This window comes from Nelusetta ayraudi, unplaced genomic scaffold (genome assembly GCF_046127955.1).
Source record: "Nelusetta ayraudi isolate G7.1 ecotype Tasmania unplaced genomic scaffold, CSIRO-AGI_Nayr_v1 ptg000011l, whole genome shotgun sequence".
NCBI classification, from domain to species: Eukaryota; Metazoa; Chordata; class Actinopteri; order Tetraodontiformes; family Monacanthidae; genus Nelusetta; species Nelusetta ayraudi.
In genome coordinates, this window is record NW_027466061.1 from 6,057,793 (window position 1) to 6,074,232 (window position 16,440).

Sequence of the window (16,440 nt, forward strand, 5' to 3'; positions counted from 1 at the left end):
TCACTGTGCTGTTGCGCTGACTGTCATTACTGGTTAGCGTGATTTTAGAAGCAGGGCAAATCACAGCGGCCATACCTCCGATATTCAACACAAACAGCACTGCTCTCTTGTCATAATGCTTCATTTGCAAGTATTTTGGCTTCTTTTTACATCACATGGTAAGGAAAATAAACCGCTGACCTGAATTCTTCTCATATGTTGCTGCTTAATTCGGCCTGCTTTTTAATTCAGTTTTGTTTAGAAGCACAGCTGCTGGAGATTGAATTTGAAATCACCCCTCGGGGCACTATGTAGATAGGAGGGGGTGGTGTGGCGGGGGACTATGTATATGGCTGCGGATGTTTGACCGTTGGAAGAGTTCTGAACCCACGGGCCAGAGATGCACAGAAAGCTCAATTTGCAAAATCTGCTAAAACATCTGCTTAAGCAACACGACGGAACACGACCAGATGCGATCCGACAAATTCCGGGCAATTTTTTTTATTTATTTATTTTTTTTGATTTCCAGCATTTTTGGCGGGTAGAAATTAGCTAGCTCATCTTTTCGCCCCCCCGCTGAAGACTTTCTGCTCGTCTCCTGGAGCAGCGGAGGCAAAGCGGAGATAAATCACGCGTCACAGCCGTGCAGAGAGTTGGCTCCTGTTTATTTTTTCTCCTCCTTCTCCTGCTAAAAGCGTTGACCTCTAATCTTGTAAAGTTCTGACTGTCTTTTTTTTTTCCCTTCCCCTGAGCTTCACAAGCGAGGTGCACGGTCACATGGTGCAAGTACGAGCCACCTAAAATATCCCACTGAAGTCACGCGGGGTCGGGTTTTAAGTTGGGGGGAAAAAACTCGCGCAACATTAAAATCACTGTCAGGGTGCTTCTTTTTGTTGTGCGTGTGTGTGTGTGTGTGTGTGTGTGTGTGTGTGTGTGGATGTGTTTTGGCGTAAGTCACCGTTACTGTGGCAGGATTCCTCCTCACGATCGCGATGCGGGAAGACGACTCTTTCCGTTGTGTTCACCGTATTTCCATCTGATCTAATAAGTAAAACACAGACGGTGCCTCTTATGTTGCACATATAAATATAAATGAGGCGTGGAAAACAACAGCCCGCCCCCGCAATCACCTGTCAGATACCCCCCCCCCCCCCCCCAACTCCCCGTGCTTTCGGCTCACCCTGCACCCTGCTGGCCTCACTCCAAGCAGCAACTTGCGCACACCGTAATTCACGACACCTGCGGCTCCACCGGCCGGGAGATTATTCATTCCAAGGTTGCATTCATGGATTGGCCTCGGAGGGAATGCTTAAAAACAAACCACTTTTTTTTTTCTTTGTTATTACAGATCCGTCATTCAGTCATAATAAGTCTTTTAAACCTCAGCTTTTGGCCCCCATTGGTGAAAATGAAACAATGCACTCGAGCGATGTGCCGCTCGGCAGGCGTTTCGTTTCACGGAAATCATAGTAAAAACAAACCCGAGATTTTCATTTGAATTGATCTAAAAACATAAGTGGCGAGTTGAGAGTTGGTTATGTTGGTAATGTTTCGGAATAGCTGGTCTTGGTGTGAATTGTGGCTGCGAAACTGGGAGAGGCTCTGTGCAGGTCGGACTTCATGCTGGGATCGAAAGGTAACAAATCAGCCCCAGATTTGGACAGTTTGGACGAGTAGCGAACAGCTCCGGCATCTCGGCTCTTCATTCACTCGAGTTGCAGGATCGAATCTCATCCTCCTGCCGTTATTTTTCTGGTCACTCCTCTGTGATCTGACTTTTGCGTCTCCCCCACCGAGCAGCTGTTGGCGGAGCCGCCGTCTCCATTTCAAGCTCCTCTTTCCGCCGCCTGCAGTCCCTTTTCTTCCGACTGTTGTCGCTTATTGTGCTCTTATCTGTGGCGCCTTCGACGTACCTTTTGTTTCTCTGTTTGGTGCAATCGACTCTTTTCCTGGAGTGTCGCGCAGCATGTGGCAGCCAGTGCCGCAAACATTCCGTAACTTTCGCACCGCTCCCGCTAAGGAGATGGAACTGTTTTGCCTCAATTAGTATTATAATACTTTAATCCTGCATCCTTCCAAACAAAGGTCTTTCAAACTGATTCTTTCTCTCACCTCCTTTGAAAGCTTCTGGCTCTTCCCTGAATCTGTCCAGACACTCGAGAACATGTTGCGAAATATGTAATGCACTATTAAATATTTTACACCCATGCAGTTTACTGATGGTTTCTGCCAATACTGACCGTCTCTGCCCTGCCAGAGAACTCCTGTGAATCCAGAAAAGTCCGTGCTTTGCTCTTTCTTACAATTTTTGAGATGTACACACGTTTCTGTAAATGTATCCCTTTGTGATGTCATATTGGGCTCTGACATATTTGTGAAATTCGCGGCCACCTTGTTTCTGCCCCCTTCCAAAGACATGGAAGGTGCAAGGTTGCAACTGTGATGTCACAAAGGGCATCACCACAGGTTAAAGTCAGCGTTTTTGTATTTGTAAACAGAGGGCTAAATATGTAAATTTCAGGCAAACTAATTTTCAGATTTTTTTTTTTGCTGTAGGCTGTAAACAAAGGGCTAAATACGCTGTTTTCTGGAGAGCAACAGAATATTGATGGTTCAAATCAATGAGCTATTTTTCCACGCAGTCCGAAACGACACAAAAATGTGAAAGAACAGCTTTTTGTGTTGCTGTGGTTTTGTTTATAGCTTGGTTGAGCATCGTATCCTTCGGGGAAAGATGCGCTGAGGTGACTTTGAGAACAGCGTTTTGTTTTTAGCGCTGTGTGGAACCTTTTCGCTATTTTTCTGTACGTGCGTGTTTGGGGAGAGGCTGGGGAGGGGGTGGGGGAGGGGTGGGGGGTCTAATTTAGTTGAAAGCGGGTCAGTGAAGGTGGGTGGTTGATGTGCGCTCGCTGTGCCAATGGGACAGGGCCGCCGCGGTGATGATGCCCCGCAGCCGACGGCGGCCAACCGGCGAGAATCCGTTTCGTACGCTGGCTCCGAAATGTGTTTTTATGGCGAGAAGTCTTCATGTAATCGAGGAGGGGAAGAAAAAGAAAAAAGGACCCATATCTCATTGTGGGACAGAATGGCTGACGGAAAGCTTTTTACTTTTTTTTTTTTTCTGGTCGGGCGGATGATGCATTCGCACCAGCTCTCCCACATCCTGTCGTATGGAATGGCGCGAACAGTCAGATTTGTCATCAGATGTGGCAGCTATATTCACACATGGCGGGTCCTGCCGCAGCACTACTTGCTTTTCACTGCGTTATGATACTTCAAGGCAGTAAAATCATTCTTTTTGTTTTGTTTTCTTTCCTTCTCTTTTTTTCGCGTGCATGCACGTGCGGGAAAGAAGAAGAGAAGTACACCAGAGGAGGCGGCGACACAGGCGGAGAGGAATGGGAATTTAGTCTTGCCTATCAAGACCATGTGATTGTTTTTCAATGCATTCAACCCTGGCTTCCTCCTCCTCCTCCTCCATCTCCGGCTCCTTCTCCTCTTCATCGTACTCCTCTTCCGGCTCCTCCTCTTCTTCTTCTTCTTCTTCTTCTTCTTCTTCTTCTTCTTCTTCTTCTCCTTCTTCTTCTTCTTCTTCTTTCCCCCCATTCACAGCACATGAACAAAGGGACTTTTTCTGCTCTTTACCCTCCCTTTCTCCCTCCTCCCCCCCTGTCTGATCACTTCATACTCCACCCAAGCCCGGGCGGGCTCCTCCGCCCCCTCCCTCCCTCTTGGCCCCCCCTGCCCCCCCCACCCCCCCACCCCGCCGCCTCTCGCTTATGTTCCTCCCACCCCCACTCACTCTCCAGCGTGTCCCCTAGTTTTTCTGGTAGCTGTGTCTCTTTGATAATCCAAGACTCTTTGAAGACTCCAATTCCACGCTGCTTGCCTTGCAGCTATTGCACCTACAAAAACAACTGTGTGCGTGTGTGTGTGCGTGCGCGTGTGCACGTGTCGTGGGGGGGGGGCACTGGATGGAGTAAGAATGGAGGACATAATGGCGGGGGTGGAAAATAAAAACAGTTACATATGCATTTCCCATGCCAGTGCGTCCGTCTTTATGGCTCCGCGGCCGCCGCGCACACTGAGAGGTGCACTTCTTCATTGTCATATTTGTTGCCGCAGCTCTTTTTTTTTTCACCCCCTTTTTGCGCGGCGCCTTCTTGAGGCAGCAGCTCATTGATTCCAGCAAACGCCACAGCCCGGGATGTACTCACAAACACTGCTGCAACTAAATTGAGATTCCCCGCCGCCTCCGCCGCTCACACTTGGGGAGTTCACTGAATTTGCACGTTTTGCGCCCGGAATAACAGGAGAACTTCTGGAGGTAGCAGAGCTTTGGCCTTTTTTGGGGTAAAGCGCGGAAAAGAAAAAAAAATCAGGTCGGCGCTCACTAAAAGTGTATTTCTATGTTCCTGTCACAGGCTGCCGACAGGTAATTAGAGGGAATTAGCTCACCGCTCTTAAAACGCCAGAGCAATCCAAATTAATCACTGCTGGAACATTTTTCTTCCATCTACGGCGGCTCCACTTTGCCACTCTCCTCGTCTTGCCTCTCACCTGCTCCGCCCGCTCGCTCCTGCCGCCATTGTTCCAGCCTCAATCTCCTGTCCCTCTTCCTCTCCATCTGAGCCTCGGAGCCCTCCCCCCTTTGTCTCTGTCATTTCTGCCTCCTCCTTGGCAGTGGCTCTCGCCACTGGGATTTAGAAGAAATTGAATTGAATTATGAAGGAATCTCTCTGCCGCACCGATTGGCATCATTTCCCGCGCACAACAGAACATCATTCTCATATCTCTCGGTGTGGGGGGAATGAAAATAGGCCGTGCACCATTCTTCCTCTCATCCCTTTAAATTGAATTTTTCATATCGCAGGGGGCACTGAGACATCAGCCGTCTCCTTTAACACGGGCAGAGAACCCATTTCGTAATGCGGGAGTCACATAGCCATGATTCAAAGTCTGGCTTCCAGCTGTGGGTCGACTTGGAGGAACACCTCGGCTCCGGGGTCGGTGAACAGCGGCCACACAGGCGTCTGGAAGCTGTGTGAGGAGGTTGAGGGTTTTTGAGCGGATTTTCATTACGAACAATAGTCTAATAATGATCTAGTAATAATCATCAGGCTGCTTTCTTGCTGCTGGTTGCCATGAGGGTTTTTTTTAAGTCAGCTGGATCATGACCAACCATGACCTGATTATTCTCTAATCATTTTTTTTTTGTTGGGGGGGGATCGTCCTAGAACAATATGCGGTAATTTTGTTGGCACTGATTTAGCAAAAAACTGAAATCTTTTCAGAGGTGACGAAAAACAATTATCTTCAACAAATATCCCCTGTTGACGCCCCAGTTCCGCTGCATGAGTGCCCTATAAAGGGTTAACAGCAGCACTGCGCTATATAAACTGAATGGAACGCTCACCCATCCTCCAATCTGCACCTGAGACTCCCACCACCACCACCACAGAAACCATTTGCACAACTCAATTCTGCCCAGCGTTGCATTTGCAGCACCGCAGTAATTATGTTTAATTAGCCATTATCCCCGTTCACGTGTCTTGCTTTAAAGTTCTGAAGCGCCGGCTCCCTCCTCGGACGTCCACCTCCTTCTGAAATTCCGAACAATCAGCATGTTTTCCTTTTTCCGTGACTCAGCTTCATCAGCGGCTCGGCCGTGCAGTGAAAATCTGAATAATATAGCATTTGGCGGCAAACTAACTGTGACAATACCCAGTGGAGGCCCTGGTATATGATGGCTTTAAACGTAGCATGGGCGGAGGGGCACCATGTTGTTGCTGATTACATCATTGTACACTTTTATTTATATATTTTCCCCCACGGGAATAAAATGTAGCAAGATGAGGTTTAGATTTATTTATTCATTGATTTAAACTGCAAATAGCAGCTCATCTGCTGCTCGACACCGGTCTAGAACATGCCGTGATGTGCCAGGAAATAGATTATGAGATTATATTATTTATAATTAATTCTGTTTTTCTTTATTTATTTCTCCCTGAGACAGCCTTATCAGGCAGATGCAGACACATTAATTGGGACGCAACCAAAGGGTCATTAAAGCGTTAACAGCCACTCGGGTTCAGAAATTCCGAGTTTAATGCCACACAGATCAGACGCTCCCCACAATCTCATATCTGAGTTTTATATTTAAAGCTGTACTGTTTCGAGGATTAATAATAAACAGCGGAACATGTATAGAGGACCCAATAGAGCACCTTTTACAGCACTGATAAAATAATTTAGACTTTTTTTTTTTTTCTTCCACCCTATGATATATACTTTATTATCTCGCTGATATCCCGCTGCCACTACGTTTTATGGCTTGCGCTTACACACACCGTATGTACTAGCCATGAAGCTGTCCCTCTCTGAAATACACAACACCGGGGAGTTATTTTTACAAAATGATTCAAGCGCAGACAACGCGTTCGGCAGTTTGATCGCCTCTAACGGCCACGCGCCAATCCGTCAAGGCATGTCCGCGGACCTGAAAGCATTAAACGCAGAATTAAATTGTAAATCTGAGTCGCTGGCTGCAAGAGAGCGGGCAGGGGAAAAAAGGAAAAGAAAAGTGGTGGGGGAGATGGAAAGGCTTTTCTCACTGCCCCCCCGACACCCCTCCCATCTGCATGAGCACCGGCGGCCCCTTCTGCACTGGCAATCAGTGAGGCTTGGCTGGATGACAGGGCACCTGACGGCAGAGTGGTGTCAGGTAGCTCCAGGGCTTTCACAATAGACTGGGAACAGCAGCGCCGGGGTCTGCTGTCCCATCAGGGATCACTGGTGCAAATCAGCAATGGCAATAGAGAGGCTGCTGCACTGTGCACAGTCACCAAAAAAAAAAATGCAAGTCTTGTTGCAGAGGCCCGGCTCTATGCCCCAGGAATCCCTCCCTGTCCCTTTGTGGAAGCTGCAGGCCGACACATTATTTTTACTTCAAGTCCCGTCTGCAGGAGACACCATCGCTGCTTTTTTTCTTCCGTTGTGGTCACATGGAAGCAAGGAAGCATTGCAGCGGAAACCAGTATGTTGGAGTAGTGGTGGACGAAAAAAAAAAAAAAAATCATACTGCACACATTTTAAGCAGTCTTGAAATATTTGAGGATAAATCTTTTTTCTTTTTATTATTATTATTATTATTTTTCTTTTTTTTATTTTTATTTTAGTATTTGAAAAAGGTGTGGCTGCATCAGAGGCACAAAAAGTCTTGTATGTGTCCTGGATGTGTGTCAGGGTCTCACTGAAACTTCCAGTTTTTTAGAAAAATCCCTCTTTTTCTTATTGCACTTGCTCTACTTTCTAGAAATTGTTTGCAAATAATGGCAAAGCACTGTGATTTGGCCCTTGGTGATGTCATAAAGGGCGCTAACATCGTTTCCCTGGTTAGTTTGTTTTTGTTTTTTTGCAGGAGGCTACAAACAGCAGGATAAAATGCTATATATGATTATGGAGACGATGTGCTTAATACGGGATCTTCAACAATAACCTACCCGCATCAAAACTGTGGACACAACAGTGACATTAGTCGCAAACACTAATATATATATATACATATATATATATATATATATATATATATATATATATATATGTATATATATATATATATATATATATATGTATATATATATATATATATATATATATATATGTATATATATATATATATATATATATATGTATATATATACATAGAGAGAGAGAGAGAGAGAGAGAGAGAGAGAGAGATGTTTCTGTTGGTTTGTGTTTGTTGTTTGTTTTACTTGGAAGGACACAAAAGCTGCTGGCTCTCATTGCCTCTCACTCTCCTCACTCTACGCCTTCATACGGAAAATATGTTGTCCGGGCACAGACGTCCTCCATCACGGCAGACGGACGTAGCAGAGACAGAGAGGCAATTGATGTATGCTTTAATTTGCCGGCCAGGAAACGGGGCTAACAGCTCGGTGGACGTGACGTCACCGCTAAGTGTCAATTTGCCACTGATGTAAAGGACAGCTTGAAAGGCGGCCCAGCAAATGAGACTTCAAGGCACCCCAAGTTGACTAATCAAATGGGGTTTGAAATAAAAAAAAGAGAAAAAATGAAATAGATACCCAGATGCATCACAATGACACAAAACACACACACACACACACACACACTCTGAAAAAAATGCGGCATGACCTAAAATGCACTCTTTTAGAAGGCAACTTCTTGATTCAACTCACTGACATGGACCCTTCACGTCTCAGCGGCTGAACCATCACCACTTCCTCCCAGAAAACTTATCTGAATATTTAGTTATCATCAGAGGCAAACTAAGAGGTGGACACACAAAAAAATACCCGCTCTTAACTGAGATTGACTCCTAATATATCAAAATGCCAGATACAGTTTTCATGCTTTGCTGCGCTTGTATGTTAGCTGGCTCATAAGAATAAACTGCAGGACGCCCTAGAAATGGAATGTGTTTTCCCAGCGATTTTTTATTCTTTCTTTTTTTTTTTTAAATGACAACAGTACTAGTGCTAATTAACAATGAACACACTCGACTTACGTAAGAAGCACACCGCGAGCACATCAAAAGGCTTTTTGTTGTACCTTTTCTTTGTGCCCGCCGGCCCTTTAAGCAATGTTTGTTTTCTGTGACTTGGGACGACTTCTTTTAATTTTTTGACTCGTCCTTCAAAATTGCCTTTCCTATTCGGATGGCATTATTCAGCCTGTTAATACACAAGGAACGACACAATCGATCACGGTCAACCGGCCTCGCGCAATGCGGTGCGTAACTTCCACACTGCAACTGGAAACTTTCCGAGAAGTCGGGGGTCAGGGGGTTTCTTTGAGTCGCAGGTATGTTTTTCATATTAAGTGGATAAAGGTTTGGTTTGAACTTGAAGATGGGGTTTTGTAAACAGCTTGTAGAAATGGAATTTATCAAGAAAAGGGGGCTGATTTGTCTGTTCAGAACTTGTGCACCGGCTCCCTTAAATACAACTATTATGTGCAGCTGAGATTGTGCCTTGAAAATAAAGAAAGAAAAAAAGGTTCTCATTCAGCGGCAGTGGATAGTCTGCACTTTGCTAGAATGCGGAGAAACGGCCTAGCTTGAGTGCAAACATAATGGACCGCTTCGTAATAGCTACCCTTAGCGAGCTTAGAAAATAGATAATTACACATCTGCGGAATTTATTTTCCCTCTTTTCGCTACCCGCCCAAGTATCCCGGCTAAACATTGGTACAATAGGTTTGTTTAGAATTTTTGAGAGTGAATAAGTTATTAAGCGATGGAGCTTTGCCTGAGTGTGCTGGGGCCGCGCTGAAAGAGCCGGCCGTCTCTTGGCGAAAGGAGAACACTCTCAGAACTCGCAGGCTCTTGTGCCGTGTTCCAAAACGCTTGCATCAAACCTCCGAGGAGGCAGGAGATACTTTTTCTTTCATTTTTTTCTTCCTCCTGTACACATTTTTAAGTTGTAGGGGGAAAAAAATTATTTTTCTTTCCAAACTCTGGGGTTTGGATGATTTCAGGCAACAGAAGCAGCAGCAGCCGCAACAATCCTCACCGTATATATTTATTTATGGACATACATACATTGTATATATGTGTGTGTGATTGTTTTTTTTAATAACTTCACACGGCAGAGGACGTTTGTGCAGAGACAGTGCAGCCGCAATAACCAGGAAATAACTGCATCATTCTCGCCACCGAAGCTCCTTGCAGCAGCTTTGTCCCTTTTTTTGCGCATTATCCCATATATTCAGCCGTTAGCGTGGGGGAAATATTCTGAGGCCATATAGGTTGTATATGTAATATCAGTGGTGGTCTCCAAAGGGGCCTGCATGGCGAGGCGGTGGATGATTACTGTTTATGGCTGTGTTAAAATGTGTCTCCGTCCCCTTGCAAGGACAGAGTCTGGCTGTTTTCTCTCCATCTGCATTGGAGCTGTAATAGCAGGTCGACCAATGAGGCCATTTTGCTCCTGATCTAAATGGGGGTATGAATTCAGATGTCATCACAAATGCCACAATTTTGTTTTTCTGGGTTTTTTTTTTTCGCTGTTCTCGGCCGTGTAGCTTCTCACTCCTTCCACAATGCCCAAACAATCCTCCCTCTCCCAGAATCTAATCCCTCTGCCTGTCCCCTCCAGCCAAAGCGCCGTCCGTCCGTGTCTCCGTGACCATCCTACCGGCCCCCCAAACCCTCCCTACCTTCCACCTCCCCCTCCTCCCAAGGCCTGGCAGAGGATTTGTGCTCCGCAGAAAAAGGAGAATCCATTCCCCCGTCTTTCGCCGCCGTGGCTAGTTATCATGCCCAGGACACACGCCGACTCTCTGGAGTGGTGCCTTGGGGTGAAGTTTAAGTAAGAATCCATATTTTAACAACTAAACCCCCCCCACAAAAAAAAAAAAGCCGGAGGAGTGTGGGGGGGGTGGGGTTTGGGCTCCAGTCACACCCCGGAGAATGCGCTGTTTAAACACAACGTTTTGTCTGATTCAGTTCTGGCACATCAGAACGACGCGATAGCAGCGCAGCTCGCGACTGTCTGTAGTGTGGGAGCAGCTCTCGATTGATAACTCCTGTTAGGTAGGCTCTATTTTTACAGCAGGTGATGTACTATTTATTCAGACTTAGGCTCAGAAACAGTGTGAAGACAATATGAAGCCAGCAGTTCAAAGCACATTTTCTAAATTTGTAGCATCGGGTCGTCTTACAGCTTGTCATTTTTTTTAAAATGTGTATCTATATATGTGTGTGTATATACGTGTGTCTGTGTCTGTTATTGTCTTATTGTTTTGATTGTTTTTTGTGTTTTTTAGCTTCTTTCCTCTTGGAAAATCTTTCAGGTCCTTGAAAGTCAACTGAGCGAAACCAGCTCAGGTTCCGTAAATGCTACAGATAGCCACGAGGTGGAAAGACACTGTCTTATATATTATGCATGATTTATTGATGTAGTGATGTAACGGCACCGCTGGGAGAGGTGGTGGAGAGAAGGGGGGGGGGGGGGCATGATGCACGGCAGACGTCATATATTAAGATGAAAGACGGAGATGGGGAAAAAAGTGAAGAAAAAAAAAGCGGGAGGGGTTGGACTGACGGGGGAGATGAGCAGGTTTGTGGACACGTTTCCAAGCCCACTCACCGTATTAAGGGCGGCTTGTTGATGGCACTTAGCCAAGTCCTGAGAGCGTATCTCCCCATTCCACGCTGTGAAAAATAAATCTTCCCGTTTTTTTTTTCTTTCATGTAATTTATTTTTTCAGTGGTTTGGAAGGGGTTGGGTGGATGTGTTTTGCCAGAGCTGTGGCAGGACGGAGAACGAGATGCAACAGAGCCAGACGCGATCGATTCGGGCCCAGTTCTGCTGTATCAGTGCTTTCCCCGTCTTTCACAAGAGGTGGTCACGTGTGGGTGGGGGGGTGGGGTGAGCTGGGGTGGAGTGGGGGAGGGGGGACCGTCGTGGCAGCAGTGGCAGGAGTTGGGGGGTGGGGGGTGAGGGTGTGTGGTCCCGGTGTTGCGGCCCCGCCTGTGAAGCCATTAGTAAGCTGATCTCGGGGAGGAGGAAATTTAATGGTCTCCTAACTGTATTTACAAGCCGTTCAATTTGATAAAGGGTGTGATCGTGGATCGTTTATTACGAGGTGCCGCCTGCCGCGCCAGAGCTGCAGATTTCATCATTTTCAGCCATATATTACTTTTTTTTTTTAATATGCCCATCAGCGATTGGCAGGGGTCTAACTCTATCCTATGTATTGCATTGAACAAAACAAACATATACATGACAAGTTTCGATTTCCACCGTGTTCCACTCAGGTGGTCGCCTTTCTTTTTTGAAGACTTTCTTGCAGAAAAGCTGAGAAAGAGCATGTGTGTGGTGGCGAATCTGGGGGGTGGGCTGGGTGGGTGGGGGGAGGTGATATTAAAATAAGAAGACAGGAAGTGTCTGACTGGGGCTACTGATTGGCGCACCAATCATTGTCATCGGAATTAATTTGCCACCAGCAGATTTAGGAAAATGAAACTGTTTGTCTCCCTCGAGGTAATACTTTATTTATGTATTTAGTTTTGACTCGCATGCTTCCAAGTCCGCTGTCGTGAGCACATTGTCTCCATGCACATCCAGGCCTGACTGGGGCGCCTCTATGCAGAGCCCTGCCTCCATCCAGGCCGAGGCTCCGAGCGTAATTGTGAAAATGACAATGGCAATAATACGCACGACACTTTCATTGTTGTTGTTGTTTATTTATTTATTTATATATATCTCTGCCACCACACGTTCTACCTCCATCTGGAGCACTTGATAAGATGGACAAACAACTTAGTATTTTGATTCTTTTTTTTTTTTTAAATTGCATCCTGCACTTTTCAGCATCCTAGAAAGTGGGCGTGGTGTTTTGTTTTGTTTTTCACTGATATGATGGATAGTCATGAGGAAATGAAAAAAAACAAACAAACAATGTAGGTTTTTGCTTTATTATGCGGTTTACAATTAAGCCTTCATCTCTGTTTCTATATGTTCACACAGCATTTTTAAACACGTGTCCCAAATCCTGTGTTAATATATTTTTGGAGCTTATTAGGTTGTTATTTATTATTTATTGTGTATGTATTTTTATATCCTATATATTTTTAATACTCTGTGCTCCCGAGTTTATTAATTTGTAGCTAGTTTGCTCCTATTTGATGTCCTGCAAACCTCCCGTCTGTTCCTCCACCTTTATATAGTCGTCAGAATAATGATTCCGCAAAAGACCATTGAATATTTAAGCCTGTTTAATATTTAATGCTATTTTCTGACTTTTGAAGAGTGAACTTTATGAGGTCAGCAAAATAAAAATATAAAGAACTCACACCACACAGCAGGGGTTTAATGGTGTAGTTTCGAGCTGGAACGTCTCCAGAGCGCCGTCAAACATGGAGGGCAAAAAAAAAAAAAAGAACTTGCGCAGAAGAGGAAATTGCTCCTGAACCAAAGAGTTTCATTTTGTTGTCCCCTCTTGTGTGTTTTTTGTTTGTTTGTTTGTTTTTTAGCACACCCATCGGCGAGTGACTTTCTCCACTGCCAACCCCGTGCAGGACCTGCAGGACGCCTCCCAGCACAGCTACTACGACAGCGGCTTGGAGGAGTCAGAGACCCCCAGCAGCAAGTCGTCGTCCGGCCCACGCATCGGGCCCCTGACCCTGCCTGAGGACCACTACGAGAGGACCACCCCGGACGGAAGCATTGGCGAGACCGAGCACCCTGAGAACGGTACGATCTGGACCCTCAATCGTGTTGCGCTTGACCGCAATATGTATTTGAACCACTGACTGTATATTAAGATGGACGGAGTCATCGTGACGTCACCCATTGGCTTGCAAATACTTGTTTGGAAGTCTGGAGGCTGGTTTCACATTTCAGCGCCATCATTAACTTCCGGTCCGTTTTCAAACCAGACGGTTCCACAATTGGATATGTGGGTGGTAGTAGCAGCGATTGGCCTGAAGCCTGAATGCAGTGTCCTAACACCACTTGGCGACTAAATTTTAGCCATACCCACAACGTTATGCAATTTTTTTTTTATTTTTTTTTTTTTACAGATTTTGCGAATTTTACTCAAAATTTGACCTATTCTGACATTAAATCAAATCAATAAAAGAATGTAACCAGTTTGAATTTTGGTCTCCTTTCTGTACTGACATCCAGCCGTGCAACCAACGGTGGCGGTTCCTGCTGGCCAAATGAAAAAAATGCAGGATTCTGGTACTTTGCCTCACAGTGGCCATCTGTGGGATAGCAGAAAAAAAATCCCATGGGGTCCAAAAAACATTTTTTTCCCACAAACCACAATCCAAAAATGTTTGATAGGACACATCAGCCCTATTCTTAAGTCATAAACTTTTTTTTAAGAGAAAGGACATTATTCCGTGCGTGGCATCGTGACTTCTTATGTGCTGTGTCTCGACTCGTTCTGATACATCATGTGAGTTGCATAGGCATGATGGGAAGTGACACTACTGCATATGCTCTATGCGCCCCATGAGTGTAAGTAATGTAAATAAGTATATTAAAGACTGCATATTTTTTCTGCGTCTGCGGCAGGCGAGCAGTGGGCCGCCGTCTTTGATCCGGTATCCAGATCTCTTAATAAATCTGTGCTCGACCTTCGATTTGAAACAGGAAGCTCCGTCCATCTTTTTTCACACTCATTGACTTGACCACAAATGGCTCCAACAGGCCAGTGATCGGTGAGCTTGCGGTTGCAAACTGTTGCCTTTTGCGGGCGAGCGCGTCGTGACAGACGGGACGTGTCAGTGGACTTTCACGCCATCTCCGTCCTCCTCTTCCTCCTCCTCTTCCTCATCAGCGGGTCTTCTGTCAGACATCCTTAATGACCCTCCCTCACAAGTGTGCTAATTAAAAAGCCCAACTAATGGAGCGTTTGCCCTCTGAATAAATCTGAACCGTGACATCTGTGCAGACATCGGCGCCGTGTTTACTCAGAGCCCCCTCCAACTCTCGCCATTAAGCCAAGCCCAGCGCTGGATGTGCAGCAGTTATAATTTCCAGGCACAGTAATCAATCCACCAGCTGAACTGTCTGCATTGGTTCCTATGAAAGAAAGAAAAAGTCCATCCATCTATCTATCTGATAGATGATAGATATAGAGATAGATCTATGTATATATATATATACAGTATATAGATATATATTTTAATTTTGGATTTTTTTTTTCATATGAATTGTGGAGCTACCAGATGTAATCCATCATCCGTCTTGATGATAAGTGCTTCTCATGCTGTATTTCCAGTCATCAGAGTGTGCTCCGTTGCCTCCCTCTGAAGAACCAGACACCTCTAACATGGCGACAGCTTGCAGCTCACCTCCTCCGCTCTTGCGTCTCCCCCCAAAAAAAGGCGCACTTAAGGAGCAAAACAAATTGTAATTGTCTCCACTTCTTAGAATTTGAGTAAAAACATTTCAGACTTTTTTTTTTCCATATCCTTGAAGAACAAAAAAAAATGTAATTTTCAGTTTTTATTGTAAGATTCCAGCTCTCCCCACCCACCAAAAGCACAGCAGCGAAGCAGTATAGTGTTAAGTTAATGAAACGGCCTCCTGATGAAACACAAATCTCTTGCTAATTATCAAGAGATGTAACTGAAAGGAGAGGTCTTCAACTTTGTAATTCATCTTCAGATATGATAGTAAAGCCAAAGATTGCATTGATATATCACAGCGTCCACGTTGGTTTGATTCATTAAAGGATCCACAACACAGCCATTTCCTTCCTTTATTATTCATTTAATGTTTTATCCCGGCCTTAGATTGTGTAGCCGTAGGGGATTTATTCACCCTAATAACGCCACAGTACTCAAGATAGCACACTTAGCCCTCTGTTTGCAGTCCCCATCAAAACAAACTAATGTAAAATTTAAGCTTCCATTCTAAACTCAAGATTTTTTGGACTTTCAACAAGCTGGGAATGTTGTCACTGACCTGGGAGAGGTATCAGTCAGGTATTGGTGCCTTTTCTGACATCACAAAGGGCTTTTAGAAGAGCGAAGCAAGCTGAAAAAGTATATAATAGAAATTAAATTAGATTGAGTCACTGATAAGCATCAACTCCTGGAATCTAATGTTTATTCTTGTTTCTCATATATGTAGGCATAGATGTATGGAGTTGGATTCATATTATTTGGTTGTTTACTATAGTTGTCTCCAGCACTTTATTCTCTGGGGCGATCAAAGTCTAAAATATGTCGTTGTCACCGAGGCAGATGACACACTTCTATTATTAGTGTGGCGCCTCGGCGTCGTGATGCATCGCTCCTTTAGCGGCGGCGTTGGATCTCATTAGCCGGCCTCTTCTTCTCTGTCGCAAATGTTTATTCTTGTTCATCTCAATTAGCCAGACCATAATTCAAGGGAGAGGGGAGCGGGACTGGGGGCACTTGGCGGCGGCTGCTGGTGGGCGGACTAGCTGGTGAAGAAGACAGCGACAACATCGTGGCTCCCTCTGGCCCTTATAGAGGTTGGAGATTGCTTAATATCCTAGTAATAAATAGATTCAGTGGCACTGCATACAGGTGTGCTGTTTATTGCCCAGGAGCTTGCAGCTGCATTTCCATACGCTCTCTGAACCTCGCCACTTTAATACATGCATTTTTCTCCCCCTTTTTTTGCGCCCCCCATTGTGTTTATTCCATCGGCAGCAGTGAAACCTTTTTTTTTTCTTTTCTTTTTTTTCGTCAGACAGGGTGCTCTTTGTAGTCGGCAGCAGGGGAGCAAGACTGCGAGTGAAGACGGAGCAGTTAGGGAATGAAAAGGGGGCACGAGACGAGACGTGTGGCGGGAGGAGGTTAGAATAGTGACTGGGGGAAGTGGGGGTTGTTGGCGGCGGCGGCAGCGGCAGTGGCGGTGGGGGCGGTGGCAGTGCCTCTGACAAGGAGGCAAAAGCCCATGAGCACGCAGGACCAGGGGAGTT

At 45.4% G+C, this 16,440-nt stretch overlaps 1 protein-coding gene and 1 long non-coding RNA gene across 2 annotated transcripts in view; both read left to right on the plus strand.

The window, feature by feature from the left end:
- Positions 1–16,440, plus strand: part of LOC142884570 (uncharacterized) — a 318,763-nt gene that overhangs the window by 192,907 nt on the left and 109,416 nt on the right. The window lies entirely within an intron of this gene.
- The window catches only part of pcdh1a (protocadherin 1a), a 97,639-nt gene that overhangs the window by 60,545 nt on the left and 20,654 nt on the right, over positions 1–16,440 (plus strand). Inside the window, exon 4 of the mRNA XM_076020286.1 lies at positions 13,004–13,223. Coding sequence (XP_075876401.1) covers positions 13,004–13,223 — 220 coding nt within the window. The remainder of the gene's footprint in view (positions 1–13,003; positions 13,224–16,440) is intronic.